The sequence below is a fragment of the Amia ocellicauda genome, chromosome 12 (genome assembly GCF_036373705.1).
Source record: "Amia ocellicauda isolate fAmiCal2 chromosome 12, fAmiCal2.hap1, whole genome shotgun sequence".
NCBI classification, from domain to species: domain Eukaryota; kingdom Metazoa; phylum Chordata; class Actinopteri; order Amiiformes; family Amiidae; genus Amia; species Amia ocellicauda.
The window spans coordinates 30,167,233-30,191,763 of record NC_089861.1 but is presented as its reverse complement, the minus strand read 5'-3'; the positions used below and the strand labels follow the sequence as shown (position 1 = coordinate 30,191,763).

General features: G+C 45.6%; 1 protein-coding gene across 1 annotated transcript; it reads left to right on the top strand.

Moving 5' to 3' along the window:
- Positions 1-4,449: 4,449 nt before the first annotated feature.
- Positions 4,450-23,381, top strand: fcgbp (Fc gamma binding protein). The gene is made up of 21 exons (XM_066719244.1): positions 4,450-4,491; positions 5,170-5,220; positions 7,921-9,156; positions 9,361-9,704; positions 10,281-10,860; positions 11,426-12,024; positions 12,333-12,900; positions 13,020-13,618; positions 14,027-14,600; positions 14,950-15,149; positions 15,594-15,735; positions 16,040-16,368; positions 16,612-17,185; positions 17,448-18,046; positions 18,351-18,921; positions 19,387-19,982; positions 20,364-20,931; positions 21,045-21,244; positions 21,746-22,126; positions 22,499-22,785; positions 23,239-23,381. Exons 2-21 carry the CDS (start codon positions 5,172-5,174, stop codon positions 23,246-23,248), a joined length of 9,006 nt encoding a protein of 3,001 aa, XP_066575341.1. The 5' UTR covers positions 4,450-4,491; positions 5,170-5,171; the 3' UTR covers positions 23,249-23,381.
- Positions 23,382-24,531: the final 1,150 nt, after the last annotated feature.

Sequence of the window (24,531 nt, the reverse complement as noted above, 5' to 3'; positions counted from 1 at the left end):
GACAAGGGAGGAGGCTGCTCTGACTAATCACGCCTTCATATTCAAGAGCAGTGAAAGCCATAATCCCAGGCAGGTAACGCATGTCTGTATGGTATCAATACTTGTCCCCATGCCTCAAAATTCACCCCAGGTAATAAGGTTTTTTTTTTACTTCACTTGGTATGATTTTTCAAATGTTCTCAGAGTGGTATGGGAAGTGGATGCATCTTGTATAAACCCTTTGCAAGGTGTGGAGGTAACTCCCAAAATTACCCTAAACTTTTACAACTGACATGGCATCCAGTTTATTCTGCTCCTTCTGAGAATCTGTTCTTACTCTTATCAGTCTTCCTTTTGTGCAGAATAGGTTTTACATTCCTTAAGTCTTGTTGCAGAATTTACAATCAAATCCATGGCCAATGCAAAATACACTTCCCAGATGTGTCAACAAGTGCCTAGCATAAATGTGAACATGCAGTTTATGGACAACGTATATTTTCTTAAAGGGGCAGTGTTCTATCATACTTGCAGGATGTTTAGGAAGAGAAACTGGCTCTTCCTGAGCACTGAAAGTATTATAGCTTGGGTCTGCTACCCAAATCTTGTTTAATCTGAACCACCTGTTAGCCCTGTTCCTGAAATGTTTCTATTGCAATGGTGTTTGATGGATGAGGAATGACAAGGCCATTCCTCTTGCTTGGGCCCTGTGCTCTCCTTCTGATTCACTGCTACCTTACCACAGGCCAGAGTTTAGCGGGAGGCCTCTTATCTTGTTCCCAGAGCTGCCTGCCAAAGCCAGTGATTAACAATCTGTTTGGTTACACCTGGAATCCTTCTTGGGCCCTCATACCTCATATAGTTCTATCATCAGTCGGTGATCCTGATTTAGCAACAGGCATCACTTGATGGTAAATAAAGGGAATCTGGTTCTGTGCAAAGCACAATGGTCCCAAAAGTAAACCTATACTCCGCAAAAAATAAACGTCCCTTTTTCAGGACACCGTTTTAAAGATAATTTTGTACAAATCCAAATAACTTTACAGATCTTTATTGTAAAGGGTTTACACAATGTTTTCCATGCTTATTCAAAGAACCATAAACGATTAATGATTACAACTAACCGCTTACAGACGGTAGGCAATTAAGGTCACAGTTATAAAAACGTAGGTCTCTTTTAGTGTCTTTTCTACTTTCTAGCACCAAAAGAAAGATGCCCAGGCTCCCTGCTCATCTGTGTGAACGTGTCTTAGGCATGCTGCAAGGTGGCATGGGTACTGCAGATGTGCCCAGGGCAATAAATTGCAATGTCTGTACTGTGAGACGCCTAATACAGCGCTACAGGGTGACAGCTGATCATCCTTGCAGTGGCAGACCACATGTAACAACACCTGCACAGGATCGGTACATCTGAATATCACACCTATGGGACAGGTACAGGAATGCAACAACTGCCCGAGTTACACCAGGAATGCACAATCCCTCCATCAGGGAGGGTGATTTCCTGCAAGACCGGAATGTCAGTGTTCTGCCATGGCCGGCAAAGAGCCCGGGTCTCAATCCCATTGAGCACGTCTGGGACCTGTTGTATTTGAGGATGAGGATGAGGATGAGGATGAGGATGAAGGTGAGAGTGAGGGTGAGGGCTAGGGCCATTCCCCCCAGAGATGTCTGGGAACTTTCAAGTGCCTTGGTGGAAGAGTGGGGTAACATCTCACAGCAAGAACAAGCAAATCTTGTGCAGTCCATGAGGAGAAGATGCACTGCAGTACTTAATGCAGCTGGTAGCCACACTAGATACTGATTCTTTAGATTTTGATTTTGACCCCCCCTTTGTTCAGGGACACATTATTCCATTTCTGTTAATCACATGTCTGTGAAACTTGTTCAGTTTGTCTTAGTTGTTGAATCTTTTTATGTTCATACAAATATTTACACGTTAAGTTTTCTGAAAATAAAAGCAGTTGAAAGTGAGAGGATGTTTCTTTTTTTTTGCTCAAAATATATCTAGACTAAGCTCTTCCCTGCATTATAATGAAGTCTATAAGAGGTGAACATTATGCACATTGCATAGTATTTGTCATTTATTTCCATAGCTCACAGTGGCCAGGAAGACATACGTAAACACATATGCACCAAGAAGCATGAGAACAAAGCATCTACCATGTCTAGCTTCTCCGAACTTGAAAATGTCTTGCGTCGAAGTTATGATCTTGGAGCCATCGGCTGTGAAGGCTTGTTCACTGACTTTTTGATTGATCACAATATACCGATCAGCCGCTAATCACGCAGGTAGCCTTTTCGAGTTAATGTTTCCTCAGCGCGAGACCAAAAATATGGTTGTGCTTTCATAAAAACAACCACCATAGTAAATGAAATGGCATCTGCCTCAAACTTTTAAAGTAACTGTGAGCTTGGTGAAGTCGGGTGTCTTCAGTATGGCTACAGATGGGAGCAATGATCCTTAACTTTATCCTGTTGTGATAACTCTTCAACCCTGTATGGGCTTACTTGACCCTCTGTGTAACTTGTGTTTGGGATCTCTTCATATAGTTAAATTTAAAATATTTTTGTTTTATAGATTTGTTTTTAAAGTAATCTATTTCTTAAATTACCTGTAATCAAATTCTTGTACGGATTCATCTACCTAATCATTTCATTGCTTTTATTGTACTGAAATGTATAGTTGACTGTCTAAGTAGACTGAGATGATTGTGCAGACAACCTGAGTGTGATACTTGTCAGTTATTATATTTATTTGATTTTGTATGGTTTTATTGTAAAACGTAAAATTACCACTCTATAACTATTGACTTTATTTTTAGTTCCTTGTTCAGTTTCCCGACATTCCTTAATATCTGAAGTGTGCCTTACTATTTTTAATATTTCAAAGTTGGCAGGTCTGCTATGGAACTGAGGGCAATTGGCTGCAAGTCTGGCCTTTGAAATGTTTGCTGCAAATCCTGTCTTGGAGTCATACAATCTAACAGGATTTATTGCAGTCATTAATATGTGTCAGACAGCCAACAGCACTTCGATGGTTGATTTGATAAGAAGCATGACCTAATCAAAAGCACGATGATAACCACAACACTTTGTGGACCTAAAAGACAATTCCATGTCCAGGACCAAATCTGAACTCTGGTCCACCTGCCCCTTAAAAATTACAGACTTGTGCCCATACAGGGATTAATGTGTTGCAAGAAGCCACTTCCTGCTAAAAATGAAAGGGTTTAGATTTAGCAAATTCACAAATATGTCCCATGTTTGAAGACCACTGGAGTGCACTGTTGTCCAAAATGTCTGGTGGTGATGTCATCTCTTGGATGCCTGCCTCCATCAAAAAGAGATTCTGTTATAGCATTGGGACCCAATATCCTGCTTTGTTTTGCTTCCAAATTAGATCTGTTCCTCAATTAACCAATAATTGGCCCAATCAGAGCTTATTAACAATTTTAAATGGTTTGAGATGTCAAGTTAAATATAAATGTATATAATGGATTGAGTGCAGTTGCATCAACAACCAGCAGGGCAGTGGGTTACCAGGTCTAAGATTGGGAAATACTTTTGTAAAGAGTTTAATCACCTCAGTTGGGACATTGAAAGGTCACTAAGGGAAATCGGCCACTTGCCTTCCTCCTCAGTGTCACACCAATTGTTTGCTTTTAACTGTGTCTCTGAGCACAACTTTGTTCTCACATAAACATAAATAAAAATTGATTTCAAATGAAATACCTTTACTTCCTTGTCAATTATTCATTTCACCATTTATTAATCTTAATGTGTGGCTGTCATTTTGGAGACTGTAGACCAGTGGCTCTCAGCCCTGGTCCAAGGGCCCCCCTGTCCAGTTGAACTGTGTCCCAGCTCAGCTCACAGTTCACTTCAGAGCTTGATTTAAGTAACTAACTTATTTGAGCTTTTTTTTGCTTTAAAGTTTGGGACTTCTAAAATGATTGAATTATTTTAGCGAATTAATTATGTAGATGGCTAATTATTAGGTTGATAAAGGTTTTAACTGAGCAACTTGGATCTTTTGGGGAAAAAAAGAGTTGAGCTTCAGGAACCAGGATGGAAAATCACTGATAGAGATGATCGCTTCCTCAAAGGACAGGGAATGTTCTAGAGCACATCCTACATCGCTTTAGGAAAATCTATATCCGCAGTAATTATTAGCCTCTGGAATAACAAGGTTATGATTGCGAATAACCCATAGAATACCTTTTTTTTTTTTTTTTTTGACTCATTATTGAGGGATCTTAGCAAGTGAGCAAAGGGAGTTGATATGCGAGTTTTATATGAACCTTTTAAAATGGCACACCTTTGTTCAATACTCTGCCCGCAGATGTAGAAAAGAGAGCGATTGTGTGGGTGTGGGTGTGGGTGTAGAGTCCACCCACCCTCAGAGATGGGAGTGTGGTATCTAAAAACTGAACTGATTGGGTGCAGGTCCTGAATCCATATCTATTTAAGAGCAATGCCATGAGATTCAGTCAAGCCAGCGGTCCTGTACAGGTGAGTTCTCATTGTTTCATGTGGGAGAGTATTACCATGGTGTTTCTCATAGCTAGTTACACATTTAACAGTAGTGTGTGTACAAAAAAATAAACTGATGTAATTGTTTTCTTCTTAAATGAACATATCATTTCACAAATAATTATGAATATATATATATATATATATATATATATATATATGAATATATATATGAATATGCTGAATTGGTAGACTTATGGTATTTTGAAAAACCAGACATGCATTTCAATTTCATGTTGAGTATTGAATATTTAATTTACATTTCTATTCATATTGATACAGGTTATTCATTGCAGATATAGTATATATGATTTATTTATTTATTTCTTAGCAGACGCCCTTGTCCAGGGTGACTTACCAAATTTAAGAGCAATACAAAGTGCAATAATACAGTGCAGTTCAAGGCATAATGCAGTTTACAAATTCCAATTTAAACAAGTCATATATTAATATACAAATATACAATGTGATTTCAATTATACACTACTTATGGATATATAGTATTTGACATTAATGAAACTGCATAAGCACGATAAAATATCCCTTAAATTTAGATTGTTTTTAATAACTATATTTCTCTCAGACACTCTAATTACATTTCATATTAAAATCATTGTGTCTGGGTAGGAGTCTAACAATGTCTCCTTTGTTTTTCAGCCATGGGGACCACACCGTTACTGCCACTCCTGGGGGCTCTGTTATTCTGTGGTAATTTAATAATTTCCTTGATATTCTTGCTATATAGGACACCTTTTTATGCTGAGTGCCATCTCTGAACATAGTCACTTGGATGTCTTCCCATGTTAACAGTTTTACACTGTAATCATCAAACTCTTGTGCAATGCTGCTCTTATTTACATTCGTATGTCTTGATAACTCTGCAGTGTGGCAACACAAAAAACAAGTTATATCGAGGTGTTACATTAAGTGTGGCTAATTTGTATCAAGCACTCAAACAGGAACCTATCGCTGCTCCTGATACATAGATTTGTCTTTAAATAACCAAGTAAAAACACTAGTCACAAATTTCCTGTTTAAAACGTGCCAATTGTTATTTATGATGCACGATACTCTGTACCGCAGTAGAGATCAGTTATTTAAGATCTGCCTTGAAACCCCGTTTGATAATTAATTATCATCATAAAAATAACAGAGAAAAGTTCAAGCAATAATTATCTTTGGCATTTTTGGGCCACCCCTGTTTCTGCTGTGCTCCGTGTTACGAACAAAGATAGCATATTGCAAACTGATGCATTTGTATACTGGTCCAGAATAATACAATAAATCAGCCCAGTTTCATATTTGACTTTTGAGTTATGGAAGAGTTGGTAATATGGCAGTTTTACAAAATTTAATATTTATTACCAATTATGAGTAAGAAGCCTTGTTTTTAATACAGAGTGTTAATGTGAACAAGCTTTTGATGCGTAATAGACTCTTCTGCTTAAATTGATGTAGTTAATGAACTCAGTTTTGACAGCACTGTTAAAGAGGTACAGTGAGGGGAAAAAAGTATTTGATCCCCTGCTGATTTTGTATGTTTGCCCACTGACAAAGAAATGATCAGTCTATAATTTTAATGGTAGGTGTATTTTAACAGTGAGAGACAGAATAACAACAAAAAAATCCAGAAAAACGCATTTCAAAACAGTTATACATTGATTTGCATGTTAATGAGGGAAATAAGTATTTGACCCCTTCGACTTAGTACTTGGTGGCAAAACTCTTGTTGGCAATCACAGAGGTCAGACGTTTCTTGTAGTTGGCCACCAGGTTTGCACACATCTCAGGAGGGATTTTGTCCCACTCCTCTTTGCAGATCCTCTCCAAGTCATTAAGGTTTCGAGGCCAATGTTTAGCAACTCAAACCTTCAGCTCCCTCCACAGATTTTCTATGGGATTAAGGTCTGGAGACTGGCTAGGCCACACCAACCACGACCCATTTTCAATGCCCTGGCAGAGGGAAGGAGGTTCTCACCCAAGATTTGATGGTACATGGCCCCGTCCATCGTCCCTTTGATGAGGTGCAGTTGTCCTGTCCCCTTAGCAGAAAAACACCCCCAAAGCATAATGTTTCCGCCTCCATGATTGACGGTGGGGATGGTGTTCTTGGGGTCATTCCTCCTCCTCCAAACACGGCGAGTTGAGTTGATGCCAAAGAGCTTGATTTTGGTCTCATTTGACCACAACACTTTCACCCAGTTCTCCTCTGAATCATTCAGATGTTCATTGGCAAACTTCAGACTGGCCTGTACATGTGCTTTCTTGAGCAGGGGGACCTTGCGGGCGCTGCAGGATTTCAGTCCTTCACGGCGTAGTGTGTTACCAATTGTTTTCTTGGTGACTATGGTCCCAGCTGCCTTGAGATCATTAACAAGATCGTCCCGTGTAGTTCTGGGCTGATTCCTCACCGTTCTCATGATCATTGAAACTCCACGAGGTGAGATCTTGCATGGAGCCCCAGACCGAGGGAGACTGACAGTTATTTTGTGTTTCTTCCATTTGCGAATAATCGCACCAACTGTTGTCACCTTCTCACCAAGCTGCTTGGCGACGGTCTTGTAGCCCATTCCAGCCTTGTGTAGGTCTACAATCTTGTCCCTGACATACTTGGACAGCTCTTTGGTCTTGGCCATGGTGGAGAGTTTGGAATGTGATTGATTGATTGCTTCTGTGGACAGGTGTCTTTTAAGAGAGTGCTCCTAATCTCAGCTCGTTACCTGTATAAAAGACACCTGGGAGCCAGAAATCTTGCTGATTGATAGGGGATCAAATACTTATTTCCCTCATTAACATGCAAATCAATTTATAACTTTTTTGAAATGCGTTTTTCTGGATTTTTTTGTTGTTATTCTGTCTCTCACTGTTAAAATTCACCTACCATTAAAATTATAGACTGATAATTTGTTTGTCAGTGGACAAATGTACAAAATCAGCAGGGGATAAAATACTTTTTTCCCTCACTGTATAAATACAGCCCTGTATGATTGCTTAGGATTAAAAAAAAAAGGCAAAATAAACCTAAACAAAACTGAAATGCACGGAATTAAAAAGCAAATCATAGGGCTTTGAGAAATGTAGGATTGTATCTTCTAGCATGTGGCATACACTGACTAATTAATGAGATGTTTATTTGGAAAAAGTGTCTTCAGCTTTGGAGGAAGGTCCTTTTAACTACATTATTAATAATAATAATACAGAAAAATTAAGTGTCTTTTACACTCAGCATTTTATCTGCAGTTGAATAGGATAGCAGAGCAGTGCTAAAATGTATAGCAACAGTGAGGAGTAGACTTCTGATACACAAATCCAACCTGAAACTTTTCTTGCAGGGGTAAAGGAAGTATATGGAGAATCTGAGTTTGCTGTATTTCTTTTGCTTATTCGCCCTTTCTCTCCCATTCTCAGGTCTGTGTTTGGCCAGTCCAGCAGGGAAAGAGTTTGCCACAGTGTTCATGCAAAACTACTACCAGAACTATGCTGAACCCCGCCTGCAGATCCAGGTGTCAGCTTTCAGTCCTGACACCAAGGTCAAGGTCAGCGTGTCTGGGCTGAGCATAGTCCAGGAGAAGACACTAGGGGCTGGCCAGGTGGCCTTCTTCCAAATGCCCAAAGATGTGGAGCTGTACGGCAGCCAGCTGTCTTTTAACACCATCCTCATTGAAGCCAGCAAGGAGGTGACAGTGGTGTCACTCAACTACAAGTACCTGACGGCTGACACCTCAGTGGTGTACCCTGTGACAGAGTGGGGGACAGAGTACTACGTCTTCACCCCTCGCATCTCACCCTTTGGCACGTTCAAAGAGCTGTCTGTCACCAACTACAGAGAAGCCAACACTGTCGATGTCTACCTCAAAGCTGCCGTGGAGTTCCAAGGCCAAGAATACCCCCCTGGTAGCAAGCTCACTATCCAGCTCTCCCCCTTTCAAAGCGTGCAGCTGCAGAGTTGGAACGACCTGTCGGGCTCACGTGTTGTCTCCAGGCTCCCAGTGGCCGTCTCCAGTGGGCACACTTGCACCTGGAGGTTCACCAGGTGCAACCATGTCTATGAGCAGCTGATGCCCGTCAGTCACTGGGGTAAGAACTTCATTGTGCCACCACTGTCCTTCCAGAACCGCTATGACAACGTTTTCATCATTGCCTCCCAACCTACCAGCTTCACCATGCGTGTGGGCAATGCGGAGCAGGTGGTCCAGATCTCTCAGGGTGAGGTCTATGAGTTCCCCATCCGGGCACCAAATCCTATGTCCATCCGCTCCAACCAGGGTATCCAGGTCCTCTTCCAGGCCAACGGGGCCTACTTCAGAGATGGCACCATGTTCGACCCTTTCCTAATGACCATCGTGCCCACCGATCAATTCTGCACATCCTACACCCTAGATGGCCAGACCGATTTCAACAATGTGGCCATCTTCCTGGTACACACCGGTGACCTGCAGGGGCTCAGGTTTGACAACAACCCAGTGCCAAGAAACATCCAATGGAGTGCCATTGTTGGGACGGAGTACTCCTGGGCTGAGGTGGCTTACACTGCTGGGGCAGGACACCACACCGCCTCCCACCCCAAATCCCCCTTTGGCCTCTACAGTGTGGGGACGTCTATGATGAACGGGTATGGAGCCCCAGCACCCTGCAGCCTACAAGGTAAGCATCTCTCCTGCACACAATGTCGGCTGTGTTCTTCTACACAGTGTTGACCTTACATCCTTCAGGGGTCAAACCCAAATTTCAGGAGTGGGCAACTTTTTATAATAATTTCTCTCTCCCCCTTCATTTTCTCTCTCCCTCTCTCTTTCTCCACTAATCTCTTTCCTTAATTCTCCTCCTGCCCCCCCATTCTCTCTCTAGTTCCCCTGTCCTGCAGCAGTCTGACCTGTAGCCAGGGCGAGAACTGCCAGATGAAGGATGGCTACCCGAGCTGTGTGAAGGTCCAGGAGAAGCCCAAAGGCACCTGCTGGGCCATGGGTGACCCCCACTACCGCACCTTCGACGGACACTACTACAACTTCATGGGCACTTGCACCTACACCATCGCCAAGAACTGCCAGAGCAACGACGGGCTGCCTGCCTTCGAGGTGGAGGCTAAGAATGAGAACCGCGGGAGTGTCCGGGTATCATATGTCGCCACAGTCATTGTCAAGGTCTATGGCTACACCATCACTGTGGTCCGCTCTGAGTTTGGCCGTGTCAGGGTAAGATTGCCTTCATTGTTTTCTGTGCAACTGGTCTTCTGTTATCTAGGATGTCTTTCTATATCACAGGATTAGTCTTCTTGCTCACACAACATTACCTGAGCACATAATCCCCTGTTCTGGACAATCTCCACTGGCTTGCCTGTGTTTTGCAAATAATACAATATGAGGTCCAATTGGGTACTTCTAAGACACTTAATGCATTGGTACACTCCTATCTTTCTGATTTTATATGATCACAGACATAAGAGGCATTTCTACAATTCACCTTTAAATGACACCTATTGATCTGATCTGGCTTTGAATATTGGATTCATGCATCTTTGTTTTTGCATCACTTGCATAGTCCTCAGCAAGGCTTTTTTGGCCTCTTTGTAAATCCTCCCCTTACTGGGGAAAAGGAGAGGGCTGCTGGCAGGGGATATTCACTCCCTCCAGGAATAGAGTTGAGGCATGATCTGATTTGAGAGTAAACTCAGTTTATTGGACTGAGGGGGTTAGAAAAGGGCTGTCCCTCACATACTTTTGCAATGACTAATACACAGCCTCTCCCCCTCCCCCTTATGTTCCCTCAAGGTCAACTACATGGTCAGCTACCTCCCCCTGTACCTGGATGGAGACAAAGTGTCCATCTTCCAGAGTGGCCGATCGGTCTTCATTGAGACCAACTTTGGCCTGTCGGTGCACTATGATTGGGAGCACTATCTGGTGGTGACGGTGCCCGGCAGCTTCGCGGGCAAGGTGTGCGGCATGTGTGGCAACTTCAACGGCCAGCCGGGTGATGATTTCATTACCCCCTCGGGCTCCCAGGCCCCCAATGCGGTGGACTTCGGCAAGAGCTGGAAGGTGAACAACGTGCTAGGAGATGACCTGTGCTGGGACGACTGTCAGGGCCAGTGCGAGCGTTGCGAGCACAGCTTCATCAAGCGCTGGGAGGGTGAGCTGTTTTGCGGCCTGCTCACCCGCATTGTGGATGGGCCGTTCCGTAACTGCCACTCCGTCCTCGACCCCAAGATCTACCTGGACAACTGCGTGTATGATGTGTGCATGGCCGGTGGTTACCGGAAATTCCTCTGCCGTGCACTGGAGTCCTATGCCGACATATGCCAGCGCAATGGCATCACAATCTACGACTGGAGAATCGTCGCCAACTGCCGTGAGTATTGGGGGGTGGAGTTTGCTGTTCGCTCCTAAAAAAAACCTTTGGGAGTTCAGTAGTTTCCAGGGGCAACCCCTAATAATGCTATTCAAATATACAGAGATCTCGGGCTGTTCATTCCTGAGCCAAGATGTGTGCTAAACTCTGCTGAGTGGAGCAATGCAAACTCATGGGCAGCTTTGAATTGGACAAATCCAGATTGTATTGTATTGATTTATACTGTTAAATTAAACGTGCTCCTTACGAATCATCAAAACTAAATCCTAAAAATGTATAATTATGCAGATGTGTTTTTCCTTTTCTTATTTGAAGCACATTCCTGATTCCCGATCCTTTGCGAGGCTTCACTCCACCTAAACTTGAACTTGAAGGTTCTTCTGCAGCAAGACTAATTATGTAATGCATTAAATTAATGAAGAACAGTGTGCCGGGCCTGGTCGTGCACTGGAACAGAATAGGACAAAAGAGCTAAAATTGCCCCTGATGTAGATACCTGTTTCTCAATGTACTGATTACCCATTTCCTCCATTCTCCTTCCCACCTTCTCTCCCCCACCTTACAGCTGCTACCTGCCCTGAGAACAGTTACTACGAGCTGTGTGGTAACGCCTGTCCTGCCACCTGCAGCGACCCCAACGCTCCCGCCAAATGCCAAGCGGCCTGTGTCGAGACCTGCACCTGCAACCCAGGCTTTGTGCTCAGCGGGGGCAATTGTGTGCCGGCCTCCCACTGTGGCTGCACCTATGAGGGCCGCCATATCCCTGCTGGGCAGACCTTTTGGGGTGACGACCGCTGTGGCAAGCGCTGCCTCTGCAACCCAGCCAGTGGGAAGGTGGAGTGCCAAGATAGAGGATGCCACTCCGGGGAGCAGTGCCAGGTGGTGGATGGGGTCAGGGACTGCTACCCTGTCACCATCAGCACCTGCTACTCCATTGGGGACCCCCACTACCTGACCTTCGATGGTAGCACCTATAACTTCCAGGGCACCTGTGTCTACCAGCTGGTGGGCATGTGCTCCAACGACCCCAACTTGGTGCCATTCGAGATCCTGGTACAGAACAACTACCGGGGCAACAAGGTGGTCTCCTACACAAAGCTGGTGGAGGTAAAGGTGTATAACCTGGACATTGTCATCAGCATTGAGTACCCGGGCTTGATCATGGTGAGTTTGTTGCTTCAATGGAAAACTTTATCTGTTTGGTGTCCTTCCATTATGCTATATTTCCTTGTTTTGGTGTGTGTGTGTGTAGATAGATAGATATATATGGGGATATTTATTTGCCACTCTTTAGCAATTCACAATTAACACATATAATGTCCATAACATACCCTCCCCTTTAATTGGGTTAAGATTGATAAATGGCACATACCTGCACCAAGGCTAATTCTATACAGCCGAAGCAATGCTGTGCTCACTCAGATGTTCCCACACCCTGCAGTCTAGGTTCTAAAGTTTTGCTTTTGTTGCAGGTAAATGGGGAGCTGATCAACCTCCCAGTCTACCTGAACGGAGGCAACATGGTGGTGTACAGAAGTGGCTTTTACGCAATACTCGAGACCAGCTTTGGACTTAAGGTGGCCTTCAACTGGAACGACGCGCTGTTCGTCTATCTCGCCAGCACCTACAAGGGGGCGGTGTGCGGCCTGTGCGGCAACTACAATGGGAAGCCCCAGGATGATCTTCAGATGAAGGACAGCCGTCTGGCCCCCAACCCCACTGACTTTGGGCAAAGCTGGCAGGTGGCGGAGATCCCGGGCTGTGTCCATGGCTGCCAGGGCACCTGTCCCGACTGCGACATCACCCAGGCAAAGCAGTACGAGAGCAACACTTACTGCGGCCTCCTGCGCGACCCCCAGGGCCCCTTCCGTGACTGCCACACCAAGGTGGACCCCAGCGTCTACTTCAAGGACTGCGTGTATGATGTCTGCCTCTACAACGGCCGCAAGAATGTCCTGTGCCAGGCCATCGCCAGCTACACCACCACCTGCCAGGAGAAAGGTGCCAAGGTCTACCCCTGGCGCTCTGCCCAGTTCTGTGGTGAGCCTTCAAATGTATTCATACATAAATTGATACAAAGATTATGTAATAGAAGAAATGCAAGTGCAAGTGCAAAGTGTGACCCTGTTTTCTTTTGATGATTCACCCTATTCTCCCAGATATCAAATGCCCTGCCAACAGTCACTATGATGTGTGTGCCAGTGGCTGCCCAGCCACTTGCCACAGCCTGGCCACACCATCCGGCTGCAGAGCGCTGTGTAAAGAAGGGTGCTCCTGTAATGACGGCTTCATTCTGAGTGGTGACCATTGTGTGCCCCTGTCTGAGTGCGGCTGCCTGTACAAGGACCGCTACTACAATTTGGGCGAGGTCTTCTATCCCAACGGCAAGTGCCAGGAGGAGTGCAAGTGTGCACAGGACGGCCACGTGCAGTGCGCCAAGTTGTCCTGTGGCTCCAACGAAGAGTGTCGTGTGGAGAACGGAGTCAGGAAGTGCTATGGCGTGGGACATGGCATCTGCTCAGCCTCTGGGGATCCCCACTACATCTCATTCGACGGCCATCGCTTTGACTTCCAGGGCACCTGCACCTACACCCTGGCCAAGGCCTGCAAGCTGGAGGGGACGAACCTCACTCCCTTCTCGGTGGATGTGGAGAACGAGAAGTGGGGTGACGGTAAGGTGGCTGTCACCAAGCTGGTCGCTGTGGAGATCTATGGCAACAGTCTGATCCTGAAGGAAGGCAGGAAAGGAGTGATCATGGTTAGTTTCCCCATTTACTGATCACTACTGGAGTTACGAATGTGTGTGTATATAATGTGTGTGTGGATAGAGAGAGACTGAGATGTATTGTTATTTACTGATTTATATGTTTTTCTCCAAGTATTTATTGGTATTCATTCTAACTCTATTAAAGCGCAATTTGCATTGTTAAAAAGGAAAAATAAAGAAATGTTACACAGTATGATCAAATTTAAATAAATAAAATGCAAAATGTCATTAACTTTTAATTAACAAGAATCTGCTGCATAACAATACATAGTATTATTGAATGCCCAAGATTAAAAAGGAATCAAAATCCTTAAATTACAAAATCACTAAGGTAGTTGTATGGTTCTAGAATCATTCTATCTTGCCTTGGTCAGTCTGATGATTGTTTTTCTCCTGCAGGTGAATGGCGTGTGGAACAACATCCCTGTCAGCCTAAACAACGGCAAGGTGCGCGCCTACCAGCATGGGGTCAGCGTTGTCATCACCACCGACTTTGGCCTGACGGTGACTTACGACCTAGTCTACCATGTTAGTGTCACGGTGCCAGGCAACTACCGTGACAAGATGTGCGGTCTGTGCGGCAACTTCAACGGCAACCAGAAGGACGACTTCCAACTCCCCAGCGGCCAAGTATCTCCCGACGCCAAGGCCTTCGGGTCAGCCTGGAAGGTCAGCATCCCTGATGTGGTCTGCGATGATGGCTGTGGTGAGGACACCTGCCCACGGTGCGACCCCAAGAGGCGTGCCATCTTCGAGCAGCCTGGCTACTGCGGCATCCTCACTGCACCACAGGGTCCCTTTGCACAGTGCTACTCCAAGATCAACCCCGAGATCTACTTCAATAACTGCATCTATGACCTGTGCATGTCCGAGGGGGATGGCAAGGTGCTTTGTAACAGCATCATGGCCTACACAATCGCCTGCCAGGCAGAGGGAATCACCCTCAAGAGCTGGAGAACACCATCCTTCTGTCGTGAGTTTTCTACCTGAACGTTTTTGTTTTGTTTTGTTTCTTAAGACTGATAGTTTGAATAATTGAATGACAATCCCTAAAGATGTATTCAAAAGGGTGTATTGGCAAAACCAGATCTTGAATTTCAATGAGCAAGTGAACAATTTACAGAGGCATGAAAATATTGCCCAATTTTCTGAAATGAGCAATATCACTTCCCCGTCTGTTATCTTAGGTGGGGTTAAGGTACCTGAGGATGTGGTCTAATGCCTCCCGTTCGAACAAATCCAAATGTCCTTTCTCTTGCTGGAAAGACTCTGTAGACTTGTTTTTAGGTTCAGTGCTCTGATCTCTTGCTTTGTTGCTCCAGCCATGGCCTGCCCTGCCAACAGTCACTACGAAGTCTGTGCCGAAACCTGCTCTACTGCTTGTGCTGGCCTCTCTGACATCACCAGTTGTCCCACGACCTGTGCTGAGGGCTGCTCATGTGACTCCGGTTTCTTCTTCGATGGAGAGGGTTGCGTCCAACTGTCCCAGTGTGGCTGCTACGATCACGGACACTATTACAAGGTATAATGATGAATTCGATTTCTGGGGGACAGGGGGTGGACTGTGACCAAAAAACGGATTTGTTATGGTTGCCTACGAAGTGCGGGGGTGCAGGTTGTGGTGGTTTGGCACATAGGAATCAACCAGCCCACCTAACTGAAAAATTTAACCATTTCCCAGAATTGCCCGATGACCAGTCCGCCTATGCTGATATATATCACATTTGTATGTCAGCATGGCAACAAAAGATGGGTGGAACTTGAATCTTGAATAAATTGTACTCATCAAGCAGAAAAAACATTTGTATTGAATATGCACTGCGGTATCTACCAATAACAAGGCTCGAGATGGTTTGCAATTTATTTCAGCATATTCAGTGTCACTTTGACCTCTCTTACTGTTTTCTGGGTACGATGCTTAAAATTGGTCTGACAACCTGGCATTTCCTCCGTTGTGCTTTCCCAGCCAGGACAGGTGGTGTATGAGGACAACTGCTCCCAGAAATGCACCTGTAATGCTCTGTATGGGCTGGTTTGTGAGGCCAACTCTTGCCCCAGTGGGACCAAGTGTCTGATCAGAGATGGAATCAGAGGATGCTTCAACACAGGCAGGTTTCTTGCTCGTGTTGTCTGGTAGCAATGATTTATAGTTTGTCAGTAGACTACTTGAGTGAGGTTAGTGATCAAATGTATTTAATCAAACATATGTGCAGTACAAGAAGTGAAATCCTCTTTACCGCAAACCTCCAGAGAAAAGTCATTAGTAGCTAAGCTGCTAAGGGAATGTTTCTTAGCAAGGCAAAAATCGTTTTTATATCCCCATATAAAGCTTCAATACAGTGAAAAACTTTAAATAGGCCAGTAGGAGAACTTAGGAAGTAACAGCTTGGATGTCCTGCTTTTCCGGGTCAGATCCCTGCAAAGACACCAAGTGCCGAGTGAAGGAGACCTGTCACGTAGAGAAGGGAGCAGCGGTGTGTGTGCCCCAGTTCACCGGGATCTGTTGGGCGTGGGGCGACCCTCACTACCACACCTTCGACGGGTACAACTACAACTTCATGGGCACTTGTAAATACACCATCTCCAAGACCTGTGGTGACCTCGATGGCCTGGTGCCCTTCTCCATTGAGGAGGAGAACGACAACCGCGGCAGCACAGCAGTCTCCTACGTACGCCAGGTGGTGGTGTCAGTGTACGGCTACAAGGTGACCATGCTCAAGGACCAGTATGGCCGCGTCATGGTGAGTATCTCTCCCTCATGTCCTCCATCAGACCGTCTCTGGCACCCGTACCATTGCTCATAACCTTTTCTAATTCCTGGTTATGAACCACCTGGTTTGATTGTGTTACTGTTAATTACTTTGTTGTTGTTTTTTTTTCCTCTTTTTGAACGTCCAATGATTGAAACTTTCCCAAACCTATACAAAGATTTCCTCACAAGACATGAACTTCTGGTAACTCTTTGCATCCTGCCTCCCCTGTAGGTCAATGATGAGATGGTGCACCTCCCAATCATCATCGATGGTGGCCTCCTCCAGGTGGTCCAGAGGGGTCTGACGGCAGTGCTGCAGACAGCATTCGGCCTGGAGGTGTCCTACGACTGGAACTGGTCACTCATCATCCATCTCCCCAGCAGCTACTACGGCAGCGTGTGCGGGCTCTGTGGCAACTACAACGGCGACCTCAGGGATGAGATGAGAGAGCCCAGTGGCCAGGCTGTCTCCTCTGTTATTGAGTGGGCCAAGAGCTGGAGAGTTAAGGATGCCAGTGACCCCTACTGCTGGGACACTTGCCAGAAGGACTGCCCTACCTGCAATGGGGATCTGTTGAAGCTCTATGCCACTGAGGCCTACTGTGGTGCCCTCACCAAGAAGTTAGGGCTCTTTGACAAGTGCCACCTGAAGATCAACCCCCAGGCCTTCATGGACAACTGCGTCTATGATATGTGCCACACCAGCGGGGACAAGAAGATGCTGTGCCAGGCACTGACCTCATATTCTGATAGGTGCCGTGGCGAGGGCATCATCCTGCAGGACTGGAGGAAGGAGACTGGGTGCCGTAAGTGTTTTAACCAAGCAGGGAAAGACCAGGGTAGCTGGTTGATTGGTGTGAAGAAGATGATTTTATTTTTTCTAGATGATGAAAGATGGGAAGGGCTTATGGCAATACTTTCTCCTATGTGTTAATGATATTTTATGACATATTTGACAGACAAAAGAAAATGCTCTTTAAGCCTTAATTGTATTTCTGTCCTGCAGAAACAAAATCTGAACAGCTGCATCAAACACACCTATGATTCTTGATGTTTGTTTCCTTCCAGCTATGAACTGCCAGCCGTTCAGCCACTACGAGGCCTGCACCAGCCCCTGCCCCATTACCTGCCCCTACCCCGACCGCCACCCCACCTGCACAGGTACCTGCGTGGAGGACTGCGTGTGTGACCCAGGCTTTGTCCTGAGTGGGGGCAAGTGCGTACTGGCCAGCTTATGTGGCTGCTCCTACCAGGGCCGCTACTACCTGCCCGGCGAACAGCTTTGGCCAGAAGAGGGCTGCCACAAGCTGTGTGTGTGTGACCCAGCTCTCAGGATGATGGTGTGCAAAGACGAAGCCTGCAAATCTACCCAGCAGTGCAAGGTGGTGGATGGCGTCCGGGCATGCCACCCCCTGACCTACTCCACCTGCACTGCTGCCGGAGATCCGCACTACTTAACCTTCGATGGGCACCGCTTTAACTTCCAGGGCACTTGCATCTACCAGTTCGTGGGGTTGTGCTCCAAGGACCCTAGCCTGATCCCATTCAATGTGACCGTGCAAAACAACAACCGGGGCAACAGAATTGTGTCCTACACCAAAGTAGTGACTGTGGAAGTCTTCGACAAGACCATCACTATGAGCAAGGATTACCCCTACAAAGTAATGGTAGGTATGCACTGGCAATGGAGGTGTCAGTTCAGGGTTTGTTTTAGCATGGTAATACTCACACCCTTGAGCCTGGACAGACAGTTTTCATAGGCATTGTAAAACCCTCTGCAGCGATACCATAGCAATTTTGTCTAATTAAGCCAGTAAAAGAGAACAAGGCGTCAGGAGTTCACAGCTCTCTGGGACCAGGAGTGAGTTTGACAGTTTTAGCAGCTTTCTATTCTCCAGGCATCATAAATATATATTTCTATATATCTGTATTGTATCTGACAAAACTGACAAAACATTATCTGCCTATTAGGTGGATGGGTTGTTTGTGAACCTGCCATATAAGTATGAGGAAAACTGGCTGGTGGTGTTCCAAAGTGGCTGGACAGCGGTGGTGGAGACCAACTTCAGCCTACGGGTGACCTTCGACTGGAACAGTGTGATCACTGTCACCTTGCCAAGCACCTACCAGGGCGCTGTGTGCGGCCTTTGTGGCAACTACAACAAGAACCCCTCGGACGACTCCATGATGCCCAATGGCAAGCAAGCGTCCAGCGAGGTGAAGTTTGGTGACAGCTGGCAGGTGGGTGTGGTGCCAGGTTGCTCCGCAGAGTGCTCGGGTCCCTGGTGCAAGGTCTGCTCCAACTCCCAGATGGACGTCTACCGCGCTGAGCGCTACTGCGGTTTGATCACTGACAAAAACGGGCCCTTCCACCAGTGCCATGCCACTGTGAACCCAACAGCCTTCATGGAGAATTGTGTGTATGATGCCTGCCACTACAAGGGCCACCCCAGCGCGGTCTGTGATGCAGTGGCTGCCTACGCCTCTGCCTGCCAAAACACCAGGATTGCCATTCAGCCCTGGCGACGACCCAACTTCTGCCGTAAGTTCTCTAAAATCCATCGGTTGTGGGAAGGAGAAGTTAAACTGAGATTCTCTCCCTTTCCTAGATCTCATTCCTGCAGCCTTAGTGTCCTTGAATCTTGGTTTAAAAGCATTTAGTTTGTTCACTGCTTCGCTGTTGAAAATTTACATTTGACCCATGAATTTCAAAAATCTTTCATAATTATTTCAGCCAAAAAAAGGGTTAACATTAGAATTGAATGTGAATATTACTTTGCTTACACTTGCTTGGGATTGTATTAGGAGCGCATTAGAAGTGTTGCCACATTGTGCAGAGACCCTTCTGCTGGACCAAGCTCATGGCAGCTGACCTGAAGAGTTACTGTTCATAGCAATATCTCAGTTCAAATTTAGCCTTAGCTACTTCGCTTCAGTGCTTCAGTCCTTAGTACTTTCATATTTCAAAATCTGCATTTATTTATTCTTTAACCTCACCACTTTCCAGCCGCCAGCTGCCCACACAACAGCCACTACGAGGTCTGCAATGCCGGTTGCCCTGTCACCTGCAATGGCCTGTCTGCTCCAGAGAGGTGCCACCTGCCCTGCAAAGAGGGCTGCAAGTGTGACAACGGCTTCCTCCTGAGCGGAGACCAGTGCGTGCCCATGGCTGAGTGCGGCTGCTCCTATGGCGGGCATTACTACAAGAAGTGCGAAGTGTTTTACCCCCAGGGGCAGTGTGGCCAGCAGTGCAAGTGTGGTGAGAACGGTGCTGTGTCCTGTTCCCGCTTCTCCTGTGGTGCTCACGAGGAGTGCAAGGTGGTGAACGGCGTCAGAGGCTGCCACCCTGCCGGCGAGGGCAAGTGCGTGGCCTCGGGCGACCCCCACTACATCTCCTTCGATGGTCGGCGCTTCAACTTCCAGGGCACCTGTGTCTACTACCTGGCCAAGGTTTGCGACGCCCAGGGCAATCTGGTGCCCTTCTCTGTGGAGCAACAGAACGAGAAGTACGGGGACGGCAGGGTGGCAGTCACCAAGATGGTGGCGGTGGTCGTCTATGGCTATGTCATCACCATTGAACAGGGCACACGATGGAGAGTACTTGTGAGTATATACACTTCCAGGTTACTGATAGCAGGGAGTGAAATCTGATATAGAAGCTTGGAAATGGAAGTCATTTTGATCAATTCAATGTTGTCAGAAATTCACATGCAACTTTTTCTATTCGAGGCATCAAGACTCAAATTTTGTACCAAGACAGGAAAAAAAACAAAAGCTTTGGGGTTTATTTAAAATTAAATGTATGGATTGTGTTTGCTTTGCCTGTACAATTGCTACAGGAGTCTATAGACCGAAACCCACTTTCGGAACACACTAAGATGCAAATTGAGGCTTTCGGGTTCTTCTTCACCGTCAATTTGGCATTTGTAGGCAGTATTATTTTTTCTTTAAACAAACTTATAAAAAACACCCTTCCGTTGGTAGGTCGATGATGAGTGGTTCTACCTCCCACTCTCCTTGGACGAGGGCAAAATCACAGTCAACCAGGAGGGGCAAAACATCATTGTCCAGACAAACTTCGGCCTGAAGGTGCTGTATGACTCGGTGTACCATGTGGAGGTCATTGTCCCGGCCACTTACCAGGGCAAGATGTGTGGCCTGTGTGGCAACTACAACAGCGACAGCAAGGATGATTTCCTGTTGCCCAACGGCCGGGCGGCTTCCAATGAGGACGACTTTGGCAAGGCCTGGCAAGTGGGTATCCCTGGCCTTGACTGCGGCAGCTGTGGGAACAACTGTCCAGTGTGCCAGCAGGCGGAGCAGGCTCTCCACGGCAAGGAGGACTCCTGTGGGATGATTAAGTCAGCCCAGGGCCCCTTCCAAGCCTGCCACACCAAGGTGGACCCCCAGGCCTACTTTGACCACTGTGTGTACGACGTGTGCGCACTCAAGGGAGACAAGGGCACCCTCTGCAAGAGCATCCAGGCCTATGTCACTGCCTGCCAACATGCCGGTGTTGTCATCAAGCCCTGGAGGACCAGCTCCTTCTGCCGTAAGTGGGTGCCAAATCAAACCTGGAGGACACACTGATGCCCTGCGGAAGCATTTTTTTGTTCCACCCTCCTTTGGCCACCCAGCTCACTGTACCTCTCTTCTCTTCCCCAGCTACCACCTGCCCAGCCAACAGCCACTATGAGCTGTGTGCGGACACCTGCAGCACCACCTGTGCCGGCCTGGTCAGTCCCAGCACCTGTTCCAGCAACTGTTTCGAGGGCTGCGAGTGTGATCCTGGCTTTGTGGCAGATGGCGACCAGTGCGTGTCCATGGAGAACTGCGGCTGCGTCTACAATGGTCAATATGTGAAGGTAACGTTCTTGTTTTCACTCCACCAAAGGATACAGGCCACTCCCCTCCCCTGTAAATATCTATGTGACAGTAAACATACCTTGGAAACCTTTATCATGACACATTATGGTGTTCCCATTATCCAATGTAGTAAAGCACAGAGAAGGCATGGGACCCATAGAAAACCAATATAAAACTATGGTAAAGCCACAGTCAAACCTGTTAAGAGTGTAAATATACTGCCAAAGTAAACTTACATTAGGGTCTGTGCCACAGTAGAGCTCTCAAGCTGCATTGCCCTTCGATCTAGACTTTCTGGATTTAAGCACAGCGTTTTTGTGTACTGCAACCTGTCCACCAGCAAATTCAAGCAGCTGCTGCTGCAAAAGACTTGAGACAACAATTTCAAAAGATGTAAAAAAAAAAAAAAAAATAATAATAATAAAGTATGTGCAAGTATATAACCTCTGTAGAGTATGTTAGATTATATACAGTTAACCAATGCGATCACTGTTCTGCAGGTTGGCCAGGGGTTTGTCACAAAGGGCTGTACGGAGAAGTGCACCTGCCAAGCGACTGGTGCCGTGATCTGCGAGAATACTCAGTGCACGGCCGGGGAGCAGTGCGAGGTCAAGGGCGGGGTCCGGGGCTGCTACAAACCAGAGGGCAACTGTGTGGTGAAGCCCGGTGCTCACCTGAAGTCGTTTGATGGCATGGAGGGCAAGATTGCGAGCGGCGGGGCCTTCGAAATCGCCTCCCTTTGTGACAATGGCTCGGTGGAGTGGTTCCGCGTGGTTGTGGACGTCCGCCTGTGCAACCAGAACAGCATCGCTGGCACCGTCACCGTGTATGTCTTCTTTGACAACACTGTCATCGCCGTCAATAACGAGCACGAGACCTGGGTAAGTGCAGGTCGGACGAAGGCCAAGGCTGGGCAACAAGTGCAGATCTAGCAACCAATCCTAACAACGACTTTAATTGTAATAAAACTGAAACCTGAGGTGAAATGGAATGCTCTAACCATGGCTGAGATTAATAATAGCACATTAGACATGTATACAAGCTTAATTTTTAACTTATTAATAATGGCCAACAACATAAACTAAATATCTTGCAATTCCATTTAAGCCAATATAAGACCCCACTTTATTTGTTATGTCTTCCTTAGAAAATGAGTGCTGAAGACAGAGGATTTTTGTTCTGTTGTATGTCCATATAAAAAATGTAATTAAATAAAATGCATAAATCTCTCTATTGGATTTCTCGGAAAACAGGTGAACGGAAAGCAAGTCGCCCTGCCCAGCAAGCTGAAGAATGAGATCTCGGTGGTCATCTCAGACAAACTGGTAATCATTGAGAAGAGGTCAGCAGTGCGGGTCAGCTACAGCGTGACACAGGAGGTGACAGTTGCCGTGAGCGCGCACCTGAAAAGCCAGGTGTGCGGGGCCTGCGGCAACTACAACGGCAATGCCAATGATGACATGACCACAGCCAGCGGCAAGATCTCAGTGAACGTTTCCGAGATCATCGACTCCTGGAAAGCCAGGGATGTTTCCAGCTGGTGAGTATGTTGTCAAAGAATGCTGCCCCCCCCCCCCACACACACATGTTCTTGCTAATACCTGCTTCACAGTGCAGGAAATGTGTGTCAACGATAGAGAGTGACGGCCTCTGATCCAGCCGTTAAAAAACATCTCTCCAGTATGATTAGCATTAGAGACTCATTATACAGGGACAAATTGACAACTAATTTACTATAAGTAGATTTGGAGTGTACAACTATATAGGGGTTAGCTTGTAACACTACAGACATAGCACTAGTTCACTAAGTACAATTGTAAAGAGTTAAAGCTAATCTGAATGTAAAATATTCAGAATGTGAGACCCATTTAATCAATTATAAGTTGGTTTAAACAACAGCTTGTAGCATTTTTTAAATGATTATTTACTAATATTTGATTAAAAAGGATCGATTTAACAATAATTTAACCCCTTCTTTTCCCTCTCCTTGCAGTGGTCTGTAAATCAGTGGAAGACTGTCCTCTGGACCCATGATTTGAATTCACCAGAAACAGTTCTTGATTTCATGTTTGTTTTGTTGGGTTAATCATGGTTTTTATCACTCCTCTTGTTAATAAATCTGCATTTTATTTGGAATGTTCTTTTGTGTTTCCTTCAGGGCTTAAAATATGAACAATAAATTAACTATATATATAAATACAAGTGTTTGCAATTCATTATGAGTACACTTTAATATAGGGGCTTCTTATCTTCTTTAACACTAATTAGATTAATCTAAAATTGTATCTAAAATGACCCCATTTACAAGTTATACATCTTAAACACATGCTCCCAAATGCACTCAGAGTATTGTTAAAGCAATATAATGAACCATTAGGTAAAACACTCAGTGGATATTGCAACCATTAGCAAACTGTCACATATTTCTCTTGAGCTAAATCATCTTCAAATCTTAATAGTAACTTTACTTAATTATAGTTTTCATAAGGAAGCTGATATCTATAACAAGGAAATAGTGGTAAATTACAGGAATTTGAACCATATGCATATTTGGGTTTCAGGCAGTTTGAGTGAAATTGCAGCATCTAGATGAAAATATGAAATATGATGAAAATGCCTGTGTTGACACACAAGAAAGCTCACTGAAACAATACAACACCGAGATATCTACACCATTTTATTTATTGTGTGAAAAACTAATAGCTCATAACCCATTTTTCACAGAAGTGTCACAAAACATGGGTTTTCTGGTTGAGAAGCTGACATCTGAGCCCCCAGGCTTTGAGAGTGAGACTGAGAAACAAGAGAAATCACAGTGAAATTGTGTGTGCAGGTTCACAATCCCTTATCCAAAACCTTTGAGGACAGATTTGGGAATTTCAGAAAGGTAGTATGGTATATGTAGGGTAGCGTGCGGGGGAACATGCCCCCTCATCCTTAGTGCATAGGAGTATAGGGGAAATCAAAATAAACAATACGAGTACTAGTAAAGCAAGGCAAGTAGTATGATAAAACGTTGTATAAGTGCAATCTTACAGGAGAGTAAATTACTAAATTACAAGTACTGTCTGAAAAGATGTGTCTTGAGTAAGCACCGGAAGGAGGTCAAGGACTCTGTTTTGACTTCAGTGGGAAGGTCCATCCACCACTTAGGGGCCAGGGATGAGAAGGAGCGGCTCTGGAGGAAGGGGACTGCAATAGCAATAGTAATAGTAATAGTAAAGCCTTCTGAGTATAAATCCAACAGTGTAAGCATCAGGTGTTTCTTAATGGTCATACTCCCCGG

Coding starts and splice junctions, on each gene's coding strand:
- fcgbp (XM_066719244.1), top strand. CDS start 5,172: ATGGGGACCACACCGTTACTGCCACTCCTGGGGGCTCTGTTATTCTGT. Junction 9,157..9,360: donor AGCACCCTGCAGCCTACAAG/GTAAGCATCTCT, acceptor TTCTCTCTCTAG/TTCCCCTGTCCTGCAGCAGT. Junction 14,601..14,949: donor GAGAACACCATCCTTCTGTC/GTGAGTTTTCTA, acceptor TTGTTGCTCCAG/CCATGGCCTGCCCTGCCAAC.